Consider the following 19,701-nt stretch of genomic DNA (forward strand, 5'->3'; position numbering starts at 1 on the left):
GCCTATGTTTCCAGAAAGCACAGCACTCCATACATATACATATAGCCCAGCCTATGTTTCCAGAAAGCACAGCACTCCATACATATAGCCCAGCCTATGTTTCCAGAAAGCACAGCACTCCATACATATAGCCCAGCCTATGTTTCCAGAAAGCACAGCACTCCATACATATAGCCCAGCCTATGTTTCCAGAAAGCACAGCACTCCATACATATAGCCCAGCCTATGTTTCCAGAAAGCACAGCACTCCATATATATATAGCCCAGCCTATGTTTCCAGAAAGCACAGCACTCCATACATATAGCCCAGCCTATGTTTCCAGAAAGCACAGCACTCCATACATATAGCCCAGCCTATGTTTCCAGAAAGCACAGCACTCCATATATATACATATAGCCCAGCCTATGTTTCCAGAAAGCACAGCACTCCATATATATATAGCCCAGCCTATGTTTCCAGAAAGCACAGCACTCCATATATATATAGCCCAGCCTATGTTTCCAGAAAGCACAGCACTCCATACATATAGCCCAGCCTATGTTTCCAGAAAGCACAGCACTCCATACATATAGCCCAGCCTATGTTTCCAGAAAGCACAGCACTCCATACATATAGCCCAGCCTATGTTTCCAGAAAGCACAGCACTCCATACATATAGCCCAGCCTATGTTTCCAGAAAGCACAGCACTCCATACATATAGCCCAGCCTATGTTTCCAGAAAGCACAGCACTCCATACATATAGCCCAGCCTATGTTTCCAGAAAGCACAGCACTCCATATATATATAGCCCAGCCTATGTTTCCAGAAAGCACAGCACTCCATATATATATAGCCCAGCCTATGTTTCCAGAAAGCACAGCACTCTATACATATAGCCCAGCCTATGTTTCCAGAAAGCACAGCACTCCATATATATATAGCCCAGCCTATGTTTCCAGAAAGCACAGCACTCCATATATATATAGCCCAGCCTATGTTTCCAGAAAGCACAGCACTCCATACATATAGCCCAGCCTATGTTTCCAGAAAGCACAGCACTCCATATATATATAGCCCAGCCTATGTTTCCAGAAAGCACAGCACTCCATATATATATATAGCCCAGCCTGTTTCCAGAAAGCACAGCACTCCATATATATATAGCCCAGCCTATGTTTCCAGAAAGCACAGCACTCCATACATATAGCCCAGCCTATGTTTCCAGAAAGCACAGCACTCCATACATATTCATATAGCCCAGCCTATGTTTCCAGAAAGCACAGCACTCCATACATATAGCCCAGCCTGTTTCCAGAAAGCACAGCACTCCATACATATACATATAGCCCAGCCTATGTTTCCAGAAAGCACAGCACTCCATATATATATATATAGCCCAGCCTATGTTTCCAGAAAGCACAGCACTCCATACATATAGCCCAGCCTATGTTTCCAGAAAGCACAGCACTCCATACATATAGCCCAGCCTATGTTTCCAGAAAGCACAGCACTCCATACATATAGCCCAGCCTGTTTCCAGAAAGCACAGCACTCCATACATATAGCCCAGCCTATGTTTCCAGAAAGCACAGCACTCCATACATATAGCCCAGCCTATGTTTCCAGAAAGCACAGCACTCCATACATATAGCCCAGCCTATGTTTCCAGAAAGCACAGCACTCCATATATATAGCCCAGCCTATGTTTCCAGAAAGCACAGCACTCCATTCATATAGCCCAGCCTATGTTTCCAGAAAGCACAGCACTCCATACATATAGCCCAGCCTATGTTTCCAGAAAGCACAGCACTCCATACATATAGCCCAGCCTATGTTTCCAGAAAGCACAGCACTCCATACATATAGCCCAGCCTATGTTTCCAGAAAGCACAGCACTCCATATATATATATAGCCCAGCCTATGTTTCCAGAAAGCACAGCACACCGGACAAGATGTCAAAGTCACTGCAAGGGCTGATTCCTACTTGAGATACACGAGTGCAACTAAATAAACCACACATTGATATCAATAATAGATTGACATAAATGGGAGATTTCCACAAAAGTGGAAGTTTTGTTGTAGATCTCAGGTTAGGATTCAGTCCTAGCTGCACAGGTAGTCTAGACAAGTTCCCAATACCACAGGCTAGGCTACCTCTCACCTAAGCCCTCGAGGGGAGGCTTTTGTCCTACAGGGGCAACAGGAGGTGAAAAATGCATGAGAAAACACAAACATGAATGACAAAATTTTAATCTGGAAATGTTTTTTAGTTAGTTGAAATTACAGATTTAAAAGACGGACAGACAGACAGACGTAAAACAATATGGCAGTGTTATGGCTTAAATTATGTCAGTGTATTTGTAACAGATTGACTGTCAACTAGCATTCCATGGAATTCAATGCGAACAAAACTACAGATTGTACCGTTTTTTTTAAATGAATACCTCATTTTGTTGAACGTGTGTTTTACATTCAACAGGAACACTTTAGTAAGCTTTCTTTAAATAAGCGGTTGGCCAAACGTAAACACACCTCTGCAGAGAGGCAATGTGGGCAAAGGCTTTTGTTCTAACCAAGCACTGCAGTAACACCAGATCAAGTTAATCTAAAATGAAAACTATAATTAGTAGATTCATTGAATTAGGAGTGTTACTACTTGTCTGGAACAAAAGCCTGCACCCAGTCCGGCCTACTGCAGATGACATTGGTCACTTTTGCTTTACAGCAAATCACATTGAGCAACACTGTAGGCTCACCTTTGTCCACCACGTCCCAAACTTCCACCTTGACAACGTCGTCTGTCGCTAAGAGGGAAAAAACACAATCACCAATCACTAAAATGCCTTTGATAAGAAAACTGTAACAAGTCAGGCAATTCTGAATCAACAGTATGGGAACATTTGACTACAGCTTACAGCATTCCTATGGTGAAAGACTGAAGGTTTGTTCAATCTTTCGATTTTGTTCAAAAGTCACATCTCAGTACATAGGTCTATACTACGATGCTATTCTCTCTGTGGAAGCCCTTTTGAAAGGCTTGGGCAGTTGTTTTCTTCATACAAATACATACAGTTGAAGTCGGAAGTTTACATACACCTTAGCCAAATACATTTAAACTAAGTTTTTCACAATTCCTGACATTTAATCCTAGTAATAATTCCATGTCTTAGGTCAGTTAGGATCACCACTTCATTTTAAGAATGTGAAATGTGAGAATAATAGTAGAGAGAATGATTTATTTCAGCTTTTATTTCTTTCATCACATTCCCAGTGGGTCAGAAGTTTACATACACTCAATTAGTATTTGGTGTCATTGCCTTTAAATTGTTTAACTTGGGTCAAACATTTCGGGTAGCCTTCCACAAGCTTCCCACAATAAGTTGGGTGAATTTTGGCCCATTCCTCCTGACAGAGCTGGTATAACTGAGTCAGGTTTGTAGGCCTCCTTGCTCGCACACGCTTTTTCAGTTCTGCCCACACATTTTCTATAGGATTGAGGTCAGGGCTTTGTGATGGCCACTCTAATACCTTGACTTTGTTGTCCTTAAGCCATTTTGCCACAACTTTGGAAGTATGCTTGGGGTCATTGTCCATTTGGAAAACCCATTTGCGACCAAGCTTTAACATCCTGACTGATGTCTTGAGATGTTGCTTCAATATATCCACATAATTTTCCTTCCTCATGATGCCATCTATTTTGTGAAGTGCACCAGTCCCTCCTGCAGCAAAGCACCCCCACAGCATGATGCTGCCACCCCCGTTCTTCACGGTTGGGATGGTGTTCTTCGGCTTGCAAGCGTTCCCCTTTTTCCTCCAAACATAATGATGGTCATTATGGCCAAACAGTTCTATTTTTGTTTCATTAGACCAGAGGACATTTCTCCAAAACGTACGATCTTTGTCCCCATGTGCAGTTGCAAACCGTAGTCTGGCTTTTTTTATGGTGGTTTTGGAGCGGCCTTTCAGGTTATATCGATATAGGACTCGTTTTACTGTGGATATGGATACTTTTGTACCTGTTTCCTCCAGCATCTTCACAAGGTCCTTTGCTGTTGTTCTGGGATTGATTTGCACTTTTCGCACCAAAGTACGTTCATCTCCTTCCTGAGCAGGATGACGGCTGCGTGGTCCCATGATGTTTATACTTGCGTACTATTGCTTGTACAGATGAACGTGGTACCTTCAGGCGTTTGAAAATTGCTCCCAAGGATGAACCAGACTTGTGGAGGTCTACAAAAAAATTCTGAGGTCTTGGCTGATTTCTTTTGATTTTCCCATGATGATAGTTTGTTAACAAGAAATGTGTGGAGTGGATGAAAAACAAGTTTCAATGACTCCAACCTAAGTGTATGTAAACTTCCGACTTCAACTGTATTATAGCCAATAGAATTTGATGCCATGTACAAATAACATTATAGTATACGCCATTTAGCAGACACTTTTATTCAAAGCGACTTATAGTCATGCGTGCATACATTTTACATATGGGTGGTCCCAGGAGTCAAACCCACTATCCTGACATTGCAAGCGCCATGCTCCACCAACTGAGCTACAGAGGACCACTAGTATGTGGCTCTCACACACACACTCGCCATCTTCTTACTTTTGTAGTTCCAGTGGATGCTGGAGACCTGGATTTCTTGTGTGGGGATGTACTCTTCCAGAAACTTCTTCCCCTGTAGTCGGTGCCATAGGGCACTCTTTCCCGTGTTCCGGTCTCCGCGGATTATGATTTTCACTAAAAGAGACAGAGGGGAAAAGCAGGGAGACATTTTTGTGACATTATTCAAAAGACTCTCATGGAGAGAACGCAACAATAACTGAAATAATGGAAGAGCTCAAACTCTTCCTGAAGAAATTTGGTGAGTTAGGCACGATTTAGGCCTAGGTATTCAGACTGGAGTATGCTAACTGGGACCCTACCACTCCTATTGATTTGAACAGACACATTCAAATTATGGGTGGCTAACTCTCCAGGTCCAAAGACTACATTCTAGGTAGGTTCTCTTCATAAAATTGAGTTGATTTGTATTTTGGGTGAACTAACCCTTTCATGTGAAACAGCCTGGGTGCCAGTATGTTTCTGCTTTAGTCAGATAAGACAAAGTTGTTGAGTGCAGAAACATTCAGGTACTTAGGTTACGAAAAACATAATATTCCTTCCAAATTAATGGCTGCAGGCATCCTGCAATCCTGCTGCAGGCATGGAACATGTTGTTTTTGACATTTAAAAGACAAGGCCTAAACAAACAATACTTGCTTCGACCCCATTGAAAAATAGACCAGTAGGTAAGGCGATCAGATATCCATGATACATTTTTAATTATCTTATAATAATATGCCATTTAGCAGACGCTTTTATCCAAAGCGACTTAGTCATGTGCGCATACATTTTTACGTATGCGTGGTCCCGGGGATCGAACCCACTACCCTGGCGTTACAAGCGCCATGCTCTACCAATTGAGCTACAGAGTAGTCCTACAACACTGTACTAACAGAGTTGTGTGAGCACAGAGTATGAAAAAGTCAAACTGTTTATAAAATGAGCTAACATGACATAATGTCCTATGAGGACATAGCAAGCATGTTTGAAATGGTCTGTTTGAGAGTTTGAAGTGTTTTCTTTTTCTCCAATATACGCACTGGCCACAAATACGAGTGTAGAACGAGTCTACAACATTATTTGGGTATGAGTTAACAGAATATGATAGTTAGATTTTCACTGGACATTTACTTTAAGGCAACATCCCGGGCTTCAGGTCTTCTTGATATTGAATGACTTACTGTTGTACTGTACTCCCTTGGCAAACCTTCTCTGTAGGCTCTGGTTCATTGACTGCAAACCAGCTGGAATGTTTTTGTTTCCTAGCTGGCCAGGCTCGGTGCCCACCAGCTTCTTAAGAGCCGAAAACATCTTGACGGTCCTCTTTTGGAACTCTGGTTTGATACAAGAAGATGTCCTTTAATGTGTGTGTGTGAGAAAAATAGTCAGTATCCTGCAGACACACACCGAAACATCAAGAGATTATTTTATACGTCCGTCAAATCGACAGGTAAACCAGAGTCATGATTTATGGTTTGGGATATCTTCATTTTGCTTTCCAGTTCAGTAAATCGAGGACAGTTTGGAGCACTCCTTCACAAGAAGCACCTGTTCTGTCAAGCAAGGTGATACTTTGTCAAACAGTCTTCAGTGATTGAGGCAGTTGGTTGCACTCTAACAATAATATTCATGGGAATCCATCAAGTAGATATCATCTGCAAATGAGAGACAGAAAGTTGTAATACATTTATGGATTTTTAACTTCACCCACATGTTCACACAGGGAGACAAAGCAGTACCGGGTAAGCATGCCATATCAGATGGTCTTATGAACCAATGCCATGTTGTTTATAGACTACCACAGTATGAGTCATAATACCCATAAAACCTAGCGGTCAAACAGGGAAATGGTTCCAATTATTTTTCCACCATTCATTTTTCCCATAGGGGATTTTAGAAACACTTAAAATAAGGGCTGTGTTTCGTGTAGGCTACACTGGCGTGACATTTTGATAACTGTGTAAATGTCTCTAGGACAAAGGAGACTTATCAATATATACGCCTGTATATACCCCACAAAAATGAAATGCTAATTAGCTATATTAAAGAACTACAAATGCCATGATCTGAACGAGACTGCCGAATCTTGGCAAAGGTAAGAATCTCTGGATTAACTAATGTTAGCTAAATGTAGTAATAAATAAATTGGCTAAATGTATTTAAATTGACAATTCTGTGAACTGTGTTGTACAAGTTTTAAATTGACAAAATACCGGTTAGCAAATGTGTCAGCTAGAGATGACTTGCAGGGATTTGTAGTTTTGCATGATGTCTACTTTGATGCTAATTAGCATTTTCGAATCTGAGAGTAAATAGGGCAGAATATATTGATAAAAGTCACCTTGTCCAAGAGAGATTCACAAGATTATCAAAACATCACGTCAGGGTAAGCCTACATGAAACATAGCCCTTATTTTAAGTGTTTCTAAAAAAAAATCCCCTATGGGAAAAACTTTATGCTGGAAAAACGATTTGAACCATTTCCCTGGGTTTATCGGGATTATGACACCTCCACTGTGGGGATCTATACACGTCCTTGCCTATCCAACTAGGCTACCTGAAGTTGTCAAATAGCTAGAAGTGTTATGAATTCACTAGAGCAGAATTAACTAATCATTTTTAAAAAACAGCTATAACAACTTTTATATTTATTCATGCATTCACTCACACGTTTCATCCATAGGCTATACAGCCTTTATCATTTATTCTGTTACTCACACGTGTCACATCAGAGGCTGAGTTGACAGCCAGCTTTATAACGTTGTAAACTAGCTAACGTTAACTAGTTACCTACATTTGCAATGAAACATTCCTCAAACAATCTGACGAGTGCACACTACGACAACCCAAATTACATTCGTGCATGTCCTGGATTTTATAATGGGTCTACTGCAAATCTGCCTGTGTTTACTGCTACGTGTCAAGACTGCCCACGTTCATTGGTATTCAATTCTGCCGAGGCTAACTTGCTAACTAGCAGTCACAACATAGCAATGTTACATCCTTGGCTTCGCGACCTATACTATATAATTAATTTGTTAAATTACCTGACAGTCAGCCGCCGACCTAACCATCCCAGCCCAATGGTTTATGCAAAAAATCTGGTAATCATTCATTTCAAAGCAATAAGAGCCATTTCCCTAGCTGTCTGTTATCCTTCATCATCCCGACGGCAACTGCAGAGCATCAAGAGGAGTTGGATAAACCTTAATTTCAGGCTCCATGGCGCCCCTAGTGGAGCCAAGATGTGTACACACTACAGTACAAACAGTTGGCAGGCATGTCACGTTTGTATTGCATTATGTAACATATGGACCATATTAGGCTACATGCATGACATTTACACCACTTAATTTATCATGGGAAATAGGAAGTGATACGATTCAACATTTTCACAGGTGCGCCAGACACCAATATATTGCTTGTGAATTTGTTTTGCTGTCTGCAATAAAAATCTAACACTAAAATAATTTATCAAATCTTTCCAAAATAAAGGCATGATTTATTTGTACAAAGTACCTGGTACAGTATTACTGGTACAGTTTTAGAAAGCAGAGTGGAGTACTAAAGTTAAGTGCTACAAACAAAGTGCACAGCTAGGGTGGTTAGTTTCAGCACAAATGTAACATCTTTACAATAGAAAATGGGAGTATTAACTTTCCATTTGCAACTAACCCTTACAGTCACAACAAAATAAACAAATTCTACAACCACATTACAACACCTTTACCAACCCAAAATGCACAAATGCATCCGGTTGCCCCACTTGGCCAATTCCAATTAATCTTCTGATTGTAAAAGTTGCTAGGACAGAAGTTTAGCATTTTGGAGAATAAACTATGCAAAGTCCAAATGGTTAGTTAGTGTTTTAGTTTCCCTCGTGGATTCATCAAGGTTGACTGGGTCCTGGTTCCTTGTGTGCCCGCTTCACTCAAATTTGATTCCCTGAGCTAGAGGAAGATCCTTGCTGTAGTTGATAGTGCTGAAAGGGGAGAAGAACAGTTAGACAGTTTTCCTATTCTATCAAGTATCCATATTTTCCCAATGCTCAATTAAAATAGTTTATTCTTTCCAGCCCTTTATAAGGAGTCTGATAACGCAAATATACTGAAGGGAGACCCTGGTAAAACCATGGTTCATAGCGCAGTGAATTTGGGGCTTATGCATTACATAATTTACATGGCAGTGTTCCAACTGTGATAGATATAGAGGGTCTGCCATAAAGAGATGTGGAACAAACTGAAATATTCCAGTGGGGTGTGATCTGGCAGAGAGCATTTATTTTATTCACTCACCATGTGGACCTTCTCATGTACTGCTTCCAAGAGTCGCTGCCAGACTCCCGTCCCCCTCCCGTGTGTTTCTCCCCACCTGGAAACACACACACACACACACGTTAGCCTAACGCACACAGGGAAGAAAAGTCTACAGACAGACAGACAGACAGCCAACGTACCGAAAGCTCCTCCAATCTCAGCTCCGCTGGTAGGAATGTTGACGTTCACGATGCCGCAGTCCGATCCTTTAGGTCTAGAGGAAGAAAGCATGTTTACAATGAATAGGCCTACCTCCATTTCCCAAGGTCTACACCACTTAGACACAGACTAGATGTTGTACTGTATACACAGCGTTGTGTGCTGTGGTCCACCTGAGGCTTTTGGAGTATTCTTGGTGTCCATCAAGTGGATCAAACCTGTTTTCAAGCTAAGACCCAGTCCTCAGCCACAACCCAAATCCCACTAACATTCTGGAACTACTGCGTCGTATCAGAGGGACTTCACACACACCACCCAGCTCTTACCCCAGCCAGCGGAAGACTCTGCCCATGTCCTTGGTGAAGATGCTGCTGGAGAGGCCCTGCTTGACCTCGTTGTTCCAGGCAAACGCCTCCTCCTCAGTCTGAGTGGACAACAGAGATAAGAGTTAGCAGGGATTTGATTTTTCCCCCTGATTAACCAGGAACCAAAATGGGCCAGTAGCCGCCTTCTCTGGTTTTCAACATTGCGCAGGGTACAGCTTACCTGGTTGAACCAGACTGAGTGCAGCATTCCATCTGGTTTAACCAGGCTCCTGAGGCAGGAGGTAATGGATGTCCTACCTGGAACTTGAGGACGTAGAGGATGGGGACAAAGGTCTCGGTGTGAACGATGGGCGCATCGTGAGCCAGTCCTGTGATGATGGTGGGCTCCACGTAGTTTCCAGGACGATCCATCACCTGGCGACCAAAACAAAACAATAAAGCCTGCAACTCTGATACTCCCACTGTTCAGGTTTTAATTGACAGCTATTCCATACATTAGCAGATACCGGCTTGTAGTCTTATTTGCACTTTCTACTGGGTTCCAAATTGATCATTTATGCTAGAGAGAAATTGTGAGAGAGATTGTGTAGTGCAAGTGCCATTTTTCCAACTTAAGGCGTGTCCTCTTAAAATGGCATATTAACGTTCCTTTAGACTCCATACAGAGTATCAATAGAGACTTCTTCACACATGGTTTGTTCCTAACAGCCCACATCACACAGAGGTGCTCTAATTCCACAGTAGGACCACAGTACAGTACCTTTCCTCCACACACTACAGTGCCACCCTGTTGCTTAGCCTGTTGAATGGCTGCCAGGTACTGGTCCACAGCCTGCTTGGTGTGGAGCGGGCCGTACATAGTGCTCGCTGTAGGGGAAAAGGGGGACATTTATATTAAATCAACATGCAACATGTGATTCACACTTGTATTGCGGTCTCATGTTCAGCCATCTTAGTATTAAAGTTGTACAGAATTGGCTGATCCATTTTACAGAAGGACTTACGGTCCCAGGGGTCTCCAATGCGGACTTGTTTGTAGGCTTTGGCTACCCTCTCCACCACTACGTCATGGATGCTTCCGTGCAGCATCTAAAACAAAGTCATCGGTAACTTAAAGGAAGGAGAAACGGAGTGTAAAATAATTCAAACAGGGCCTTGGATTGTAAGTCTACAATTTTTTTGGCTGATTTCTTTTGATTTTCCCATGATGTCAAGCAAAGAGGCACTGAGTTTGAAGGTAGGCCTTGAAATACATCCACAGGTACACCTCCAATTGACTCAAATGATGTCAATTATCCTATCAGAAGCTTCTAAAGCCATGACATCATTTTCTGGAATTTTCCAAGCTGTTTGAAGGCACAGTCAACTTAGTGTATGTAAACTTCTGACCCGCTGGAATTGTGATACAGTGAATTAAAAGTGAAATAATCTGTCTGTAAACAATTGTTGGAAGAATTACTTGTGTCATGCACAAAGTAGATGTCCTAACCGACTTGCCAAAACTATAGTTTGTTAACAAGACATTTGTTGAGTGGTTGAAAAACAAGTTTTAATGACTCCAACCTAAGTGTATGTAAACTTCCGACTTCAACTGTATATGTGTGTGCCTGTGCTGCATTGGTCAGATATGAGCATTGTGGTCCTTTATGTTGCTGTCTACTTACCAGCCTCCTGGTGGTGGTGCAGCGTTGTCCAGCAGTTCCCACAGAAGCAAAGACGGCAGAAGGCACCACAAGGCTCAGATCAGCATCCTCAAACACTGAAGACACACATAACCGTTTATACACCATTTCATTTCTTAGGAATTGTATCTAAGTGACTGGTAACTTTATGGACAGACTAGTATTTTCATAGTCGTAATTATCATACTTTTATAGCCTCACAGCTATTTTGTGAGGCAATTCATAATCTGTCTGCTCATGCATGTACAACTACTGAGTATCATGTCCCAGTATCATGACAATGACCAACAAGCTACAACCTAATCATAATTGGCTATCTATTTAATGTAGTGTCTTCACACCCTTACCTATGATGGCGTTGTTCCCGCCAAGCTCCAGCAAATTACGACCTGTACAAAAAAAACACTTAATGTTATAAAAAAAATTAAAGAAAGCAATGCTTCCCAAATGTGGTCATGTTTGGTTGAGAGGTGAAACAAATGTGGACGATGAGGTGCCGACTCACCAAACCTCTCCTGCACCATCATGGCCACCATCTTGCCCACGTGGGTGCTGCCAGTGAATGAGACCAGGTCGACGCGCTCGTCCTTGGACATTGCTGTGCTGTGGGTTCGAAAGGAAATGACTAGTGTAAGAAATATGGTGGACACTCCCTCTTGCCCATGCCTACACCAATCCAATTATTTTTCATTTCTAGGGAGTAGTGTACCAGGAGAAAGGACAGAAGTCAGTGAGTGATAGGCGTTTGACTAGGGCAGGAGACTCACCCGATGTCAGCGCCACCGCATGTCATGGAGCAGATAGCACCAGGCAGGTTGTTTTGCTCCAACACGTCGGCCACGATTCTGTTGGAACACGTGTGTACACGCACGACTGAGCACAATCTAACCCAATTCTACACGTTTCTAACCATCTGTGTGTTGATGAAAATTGGTTTGGTGGTTTAATTGAGTCATCCATTTTGGAGTATGAACAATTTACATTTAGTCTACATTTTCTCTTCAACATGACAGTAACTAAAATAAGAGAATTTGCATTAACTCTTCAACCTCCGATAAAGTACGCAAAGACACCTACTTGGTTACAGCTACACTGGTGAGAGGGGTGGTGGGAGCTCCTTTCCTAAAGAGGAAATTCAACACAAAAACATTGCAGAACTGGAATAGGAGCTGTGTACACTGCCATAATGTGAACCTGATTCCCTTCAAACAGGTTTGAGTCCTTACAGAGAAGCCCGAGTCCCCTTGCAGAAGTTATTTGCGACATTACCAAAACTAAACTGGCAGAGAGACGAAGAACTGTTACAAATATCATTTCAGTGACGTAGAACAGTTAACAGCGTGACCCTGTGGGCGCTCACCAGAGGCAGACGTTGCCACAGATGAGGGCGATGGCGTTGTTCCAGCCGTAGACGGCCACAGGGAAGTTGAAGGCTGTGATGATGCCCACCAGACCCACAGGGTTCCACATCTCGATCAGCGCGTGGCCCGGTCCTAAAGAGAAATCGCTTATAACTGAAGACTTTTCTTTTCTAAATGTCTTTAACACCATCATCGCAGGATTCTCCAACATCGGTCCTGGAACACTACTGTGTGCACAGGCTTGTACTCCAGTCCTGGGCCCGTATCCACAAAGCATCTCAGAGTAGGAGTGCAGATCTAGGATTAGTTGAGCTTTTTTTTTAGATCATAATGAATAAGACTATATGGACAGATGCTAGAGCTGTGGCCCTGTTCTCAAGTTCGTGGTGAGCAACTGATGAGTAGGATCAGGAGTGTTAGTGCAGGAATGGAGTAAAAGCCTGCACACTTTGTTTTCTAAACCCCACTACCACCCTCCTGCAAATAGACAATATTTAAATTGATTGATAACTGCAGACTTACTTTCAGAGGGGAGAACTGGACCTCCGATCATGCGAGACAGTCCAACAGCGTAGTCACAGACGTCAACATATTCCTGCACCTCACCGACTCCCTCAACATAGATCTTCCCCATCTCCAGGGACACCTACGAACAGAAAACAGTTTCCTTTTTGAGCACTGTTCGATTTTGAGTACTGCATCCCTTATTAGCATGGTTCTGTCCTCTCCCCTCAAGCACCAACGAGACAAGTTCTAGGATGTTGTGTCAATGTATATGGAGCTACTGTGAAGCTCATCATCGTAGTTATGTAACCCTTTTAATGTGTGATTGCAGCACAGACTACAGCGCTCTTACCAAACTGCCCAGGACTTTGATCTTTTTCCTCAATGCGTCGCCAATCTGACGCACAATCTCTCCTCTTTTAGGGGCCGGAATCTAGATTTGACAAGAAAATTAGATTTTTTTGTGTTGGCGTGTTCAAAGGTGAAATGAAATTAGCAATGAGGACACGTTCTTGGTTAAGTCACCATACTTACATCTGCCCACACCTTCCAGGCTTCCCTCGATTTCTGCACAGTTTCTTCATATTCTGCCATGGTTGCCTGATCAAAAGAAGAAGCGGTATCCAGTAACTTCCCAACGTTAACGTTTTACATTGGGATCAGTAAGGCTCCTTCGAGACTTTTAAAACAGAAAAATAGTTAAAGTAACTGAATCCAGGCCTGTTGATTAATATTGGACTTTTGATCTGTAGGGAAGCATCAGGAATGTAAACCTGGTTTGGCTCGAACAATTAAGTAGCAACTGACGCCTTGAAGACAAGGCCATTCAGAAGCTTTTGGAAAATGAGCTGGTCGGACATTTTTAAACAAATAAGGTTGACGTCTAGGTGAGTAGAATTTAATAGAAAACCACCATTAGGGCCATGCACAATTTCTGTGTTAAATTGCAAAATGGTAGCAGTGGTTTACATCCCAAAATGGTGACAGTGGTTTACATCCCAAAATGGCGACAGTGGTTTACATCCCAAAATGGTGACAGTGGTTTACTCTGATAGAACTGTGAGACCTTATTGACATTACCTGGCGTACTCTGGCGATGGGCTCATTGTTGGCAGGGCAATATGACGTGATGACCTTGAAGAACAAACATCCGTTAGAAAATTACACCCCACCACATGAGCAGGAAATTGATGACTGTATACAGTTCACAGCCTTTGAATTGGATACTTCATTGTTATCTGAAGCCACTGAGAGAGCAGTGCACTTTTCAGCGCATTGGCCACTACTTATACTTGACATTATATAGCTTACTCTTTATAAGTTAGTCTATAAAGAATACATAAGTGTACAGTAAAATGAAAGGCTGTCGATGGGTTATACCATGATACTCCCTGACAATTGCATTGGGGGTTATTGAGGGAAAATGACTAAGATTGAAGTTAGTGATCAACCGAATCAAATTCAACGTCCTATTTACTATCATATCTGGCCAATAGGTGTCACTGTAGGGTAAGACGTTCATTGTGCGCAAAAAAAAGATAAAGAAAACTGTAGGAAGAAGTTCAAACAGTTAACAGTATACATTTACAGTGACTTCATAACTACCTAATTAAGTCATGTATGTCTGTCATGTAATAGTTTGACAGCTGTAAATCTGTCGCACGCTTTTTTTTTTTTACCTGTAGATACCATGTGCTAGCTATGAATGCTAGCAAGCTGGACCGTGTCAAGTAGGTTCACGTATACAGTATCATGAAAGTCCACGACGTGTCTAGATAGCAAAGTGAACCTGTTACCTAGGTAGTTTTCTATGCTAACCAAATACAGTGGAGACATATTCGCTGAAGTATAGCAACTGAACTTGGTTGAATTTGCTTACTTACGTTACATTGTATAACCTAGCAAATGTGTCAATGAATTAAACAAGAACGAAGACAAACCTCAAAAGTCAAAGCAACAAACTATTCGGACAAGTTTGCGTAACATTTTGATTTGCCTCAATTGTCAAACTTGGGCTATTAGCTTAACGTGGCAAGCTAAGTGGCCTAGCTAGCTTGCAGACAATGTGTTTTATAACCATGTCTGGATTTATATTTAGAATCCAGGACCCACATAACGTGTACTAGCTAATCCCCTTGCTTATTTTACCTCTCCTTTGCCTCCCCAGTTCCCGTTGTAAACACCGTCATTATCTTCACTCAGGCCTAATTCTTTCAACCAGGCATATTTGGGCTGGTTTATCAGAAGTGTAGACATGGCTGCAGATTGTTTGTAGCTGATTGTGAGAAGTTTCTTTCGAAGGGCCCAGTGCCGTACAATGGTTAATGTGAAGCAGCGCTGCATGGTTGGATATCGGGTGCAATAAACGGCGTGCTACGCAAGTTCCACTTAGGCCTCGTGACATTCGCCAGTGATTGGTCCACGCGCAGCACCGCCTTCAGACCGAATTGGTTAGTACTATCCGGGATCCTTGGGACGTTCCTACTCTAAACCTCTACCCTTACCCTTACCCTTACCCTTACCCTTACCCTTACCCTTACCCTTACCCTTACCCTTACCCTTACCCTTACCCTTACCCTTACCCTTACCCTTACCCTTCTTCTTCTTCTTCTTCAATGAGGTTTAACAGCGGTTGGCATATAACCCTTACCCAGTGATGTAAAGTACTTAAGTAAAATTATAAGGGATTTTAAATGATTAATACTTTTACTTTTAATAATGAAGTATATTTTAGCAATTACATTTACGTTTTATACTTAAGTATATTTAAATCCAAATACTTTTAGACTTTTACTCAAGTAGTATTTTACTTTCACTTTTACTCAAGTCATTTTCTGTTAAGGTATATTTACTTTAATTTTACTAAAGTATGACAATTGTGTACTTTTTCCACCACTTCCCTTACTTCCCTTACCTTAACCCTTACCTTAACCATTTTACATTTCAACTTCAATTGAAATTATTTCCTAAGGCTGAGGTATTTTTATCAGTTATTCCATACCAAGGCTAGATGAGGCTGAATGGCAACAACACCACACACGACTGCAATGCAACTAATTAATCTCATTGGTACATGACTGTTCAGTCTGTTGAAACTTCAGAATTTTCAAATTCAGAAAATTCAAAATTCAAAAACAGAATGCATCCCAAAAGGGCACCATATTCCCTATAACTTATCCCTGTATAATGCTCTACTTTTGACCAGAGCCCTACATCTTGAGCTACTTTACACTTTTGTTAAATCCCTGGGATGAGAAGAAATGTGCAAGTCTGCACTTTGGGAGAAGGATAATGGATATGCAGCCAATGTTAATGGACGCACACCTTTTTGAGTCATTAGTAAAAAAAATAAAGTAAAAAAAATAAAGGGCAAATAATTGACACAAGTTGTTGCAGTAGCAGTGAAGAGGATAATTTGCACAGTGCTGATATTCTCTTATTCTTAAACAAACCTTAAGCTTTAGAAAATGACACAGACAACGACTTCTGAGTATATGTAAAATATCTTTAGTTATGCAATTGCAGGTAGAAGTTAATACAGAGTCACACAGGATGTGGATGGCTCCTCATAAATTCTACAAAATGTCTTAAAACAATCTCTGCTTTTTATACAATTACGCCACTCCCCCCTGGGCAGATCAGGAGCCATCTTGCTTTCTTCCTGTGGCTATGTGTATCAGGTCATAGCGCACACACAAGTGATAACGTTAGCTCCGTTACTGCCCATATCTCCACACAGCTGCGCACTTGGAAGATAGTAAAAGACAGGATGAACTGAAAAACTGTGGTCACTCTGAGGCTCTTTGTTTTAACCGTGTGACCAGGTTACTCAGAAGCAACGAGAAACAATACAGGTCTATACAGGTCTATCTGTTCCTGAAGTTTATCTCTATCCCATGTCCTTGACTACACACCCAGACCAGCTGCAGGGAGCTAGAGGGGACCCTCCTCATGAAAAGTACAGCATTGGTAGTTAGGAAATGTCTCTACTATTGTTAAGCATATTAATTGTTAACTATTAATATTAAACAAATCAGGCAAATATGTGTATTCCCCATCAGTACGTAAGACAGTGGATCCAGAGGTGTATAGGTTAATTGTGGACTTTAAAGTCCACGGCAGATACCAGGACAATGCAGCTAAAACAGAACGGTTTGCCGTTACACGGAGGGATAAAACCTTCAAGATGAAGGGTAAGATGAATTGCATCCCTATTATCCATGCCCAGTAATATCCATAAACATACACTACCGTTCAAAAGTTTGGGGTCACTTAGAAATGTCCTTGTTCTCGAAAGAAAAGCAATTTTTTTTGTCCATTAAAATTACATCTAATTGATCAGAAATAGAGTGTAGACATTGTTAATGTTGTAAATGGCTATTGTAGCTAGAAACGGCTGATTTTTAATGGAATATCTACATAGGCGTACAGAGGCCCATTATCAGCACCCATCAGTCCTGTGTTCCAATGGCACGTTGTGTTTGCTAATCCAAGTTTATCATTTTAAAAGTCTAATTGATTACTAGAAAACCCTTTTGCAATTATGTTAGCACAGCTGAAAACTGTTGTGCTGATTAAAGAAGCAATAAAACTGGCCTTCTTGAGACTAGTTGAGTATCTGGAGCATCAGCAATTGTCAGTCTATTCTTGTTCTGAGAAATGATGGCTATCCCATGCGAGAAATTGCCAAGAAATGGAAGATCTCGTACAACGCTGTGTACTACTCCCTTCACAGAACAGCGCAAACTGTCTCTAACCAGAATAGAAAGAGGAGTGGGAGGCCCCGGTGCACAACTGAGCAAGAGGACAAATACATTAGTGTCTAGTTTGAGAAACAGATGCCTCACAGGTCCTCAACTGGCAGCTTCATTAAATAGTACCCGCAAAACACCAGTCTCAACATCAACAGTGAAGACGTGACTCCAGGATGCTGACCTTCTAGGCAGAGTTGCAAAGAAAAAGCCATATCTCAGACTGGCCAATAAAAAGAAAATATTAAGATGGGCAAAATAACACAGACACTGGACAGAGGAAGATTGGAAAAAAGTGTTATGGACAGACAAATCGAAGTTTGAGGTGTTCGGATCACAAAGAAGAACATTTGTGAGATGCAGACCAAATGAAAAGATGCTGGAGGAGTGCTTGATGCCATCTTTCAAGCATGGTGGAGGCAATGTGATGGTCTGGGGGAGCTTTGGTGGTGGTAAAGTGAGAGATTTGTACAGGGTAAAAGGGATCTTGAAGAAGGAAGGCTATCACTCCATTTTTCAACGTCACGCCATACCCTGTGGACCGCGGTTGATTGGAGCCAATTTCCTCCTACAACAGGACAATGACCCAAAGCACAGCTCTAAACTATGCAATAACTATTTAGGGAAGAAGCAGTCAGCTGGTATTCTGTCTATAATGGAGTGGCCAGCACAGTCACCGGATCTTTAACCCTATTGAGCTGTTGTGGGAGCAGCTTGACCGTATGGTACGTAAGAAGTGCCCATCAAGCCAATCCAACTAGTGGGAGGTGCTTCAGGAAGCATGGGGTGAAATCTCTTCAGATTACCTCAACAAATTGACAACTAGAATGCCAAAGGTCTGCAAGGCTGTAATTGCTGCAAATGGAGGATTCTTTGACGAAAGCAAAGTTTGAAGGACATTATTATTATTTCAATTAAAAATCATTATTTCTAACCGTGTCAATGACTACATTTCCTATGCATTTTGCTAGATTTCCTATTCAAACTCATTTCATGTATGTTTTCATGGAAAACAAGGACATTTCTAAGTGACCCCAAACTTTTTAACGGTAGTGTACTTTGTGTGGAAATCACCCACTGGTGTTCAGTGAACCTATCAAATGTCTAATTTCAATAGATGGAGATCTTCATTAAAAGTGCACCCGGGTCAAAGACTCTCCACACTCTCCACACCTGGTCAGAACACCTGAAGAGGCAAATTCTATATTTGTGGATTTCCACAGCTGTTTTTTTTTTTTTTACCTAAGAACCCTGGGAGTTGGTGGGAATGGACCTGGTGGAGCCACTTGTACCCAACATTGGTGACTACATCTGCATAATGGTGGATTACTTCACCAGGTGTAGTGAGGCATTCTCTGTGAAGAGGAAGTCTGCAGAAGAGGTGTCAGGGTGCAATGTCACCTGGTTTTATAAATCCAGTGCTCCGATGCGGATCCTTATGGATCAGGGGCGCAAATTCGCCAATGACGTAGGTTTCAGAATATCACATGATTACTGCATGTAGATTAAGATATGATTATGAAAATATTATTATTTGGGGAAAGCACAAGAGATATGGTGATGCAATTATGTAGATGAGTGTTATAGTTATGTTATAATAATGTTATAACTTTTATAACTGTATTTTCTCCTCTGAAAATGCACAGATAAACACGGCATTGTGTGCCAAACTTGGCATCCAAAGGAGCTTTTGCGCGCCATATCACCCTCACACTAACGGGTTGGTGGAGCTCCTGAATGGAACCGTTCAAAGGTAGGTACTAAGCCTCGAAACAGTGACAAACTGCTAGATATTTTAAGTATTGAGGTGTACAATCTGGCCTTTACCATGTCTGCAAGCTCTCCAACAATTGTACTTGTATTTTCAGGACCCTCTGCAAATCTTTTGAGTCCATAATGTTTGGGCGGAGGACCAAGAAGCAGATGACAACTGGGTACTCTCTGTCCTTCCTCCACTTTGGGAAAGAGGCGAGGTACCTCACACATTTCAGGAAGTCAGTGATCTTGAACTCCTAT

At 41.7% G+C, this 19,701-nt stretch overlaps 2 protein-coding genes across 3 annotated transcripts in view; both read right to left on the reverse strand.

Annotated features, from left to right (window-relative positions):
* The window catches only part of LOC121581996 (rab-like protein 6), a 45,853-nt gene extending 37,871 nt beyond the window's left edge, over positions 1-7,982 (reverse strand). For both annotated transcript variants that reach the window (XM_045225070.1, XM_045225069.1), the window contains exons 1-4: positions 7,634-7,982; positions 5,768-6,241; positions 4,587-4,721; positions 2,740-2,787 (exon numbers count right to left, since the gene is read on the reverse strand). In XM_045225070.1, the coding sequence (XP_045081005.1) occupies positions 2,740-2,787; positions 4,587-4,721; positions 5,768-5,897 (313 nt within the window). In that variant the 5' untranslated portion in view covers positions 5,898-6,241; positions 7,634-7,982. The remainder of the gene's footprint in view (positions 1-2,739; positions 2,788-4,586; positions 4,722-5,767; positions 6,242-7,633) is intronic.
* Positions 7,983-8,067: 85 nt separating this feature from the next.
* Positions 8,068-15,338, reverse strand: aldh7a1 (aldehyde dehydrogenase 7 family, member A1). Its single transcript, XM_041897480.2, has 18 exons — positions 15,083-15,338; positions 14,015-14,068; positions 13,469-13,534; positions 13,287-13,367; positions 12,953-13,076; positions 12,430-12,562; positions 12,147-12,191; positions 11,837-11,914; positions 11,575-11,672; positions 11,417-11,458; positions 11,052-11,146; positions 10,392-10,476; positions 10,148-10,254; positions 9,685-9,801; positions 9,388-9,485; positions 9,043-9,116; positions 8,882-8,957; positions 8,068-8,568 (listed from the first exon to the last, which is right to left on the reverse strand). Exons 1-18 carry the CDS (start codon positions 15,275-15,277, stop codon positions 8,514-8,516), a joined length of 1,623 nt encoding a protein of 540 aa, XP_041753414.2. The 5' UTR covers positions 15,278-15,338; the 3' UTR covers positions 8,068-8,513.
* Between the last annotated feature and the right edge of the window lie 4,363 nt (positions 15,339-19,701).

The sequence above is a fragment of the Coregonus clupeaformis genome, chromosome 15, assembly GCF_020615455.1.
Source record: "Coregonus clupeaformis isolate EN_2021a chromosome 15, ASM2061545v1, whole genome shotgun sequence".
NCBI lineage: Eukaryota > Metazoa > Chordata > Actinopteri > Salmoniformes > Salmonidae > Coregonus > Coregonus clupeaformis.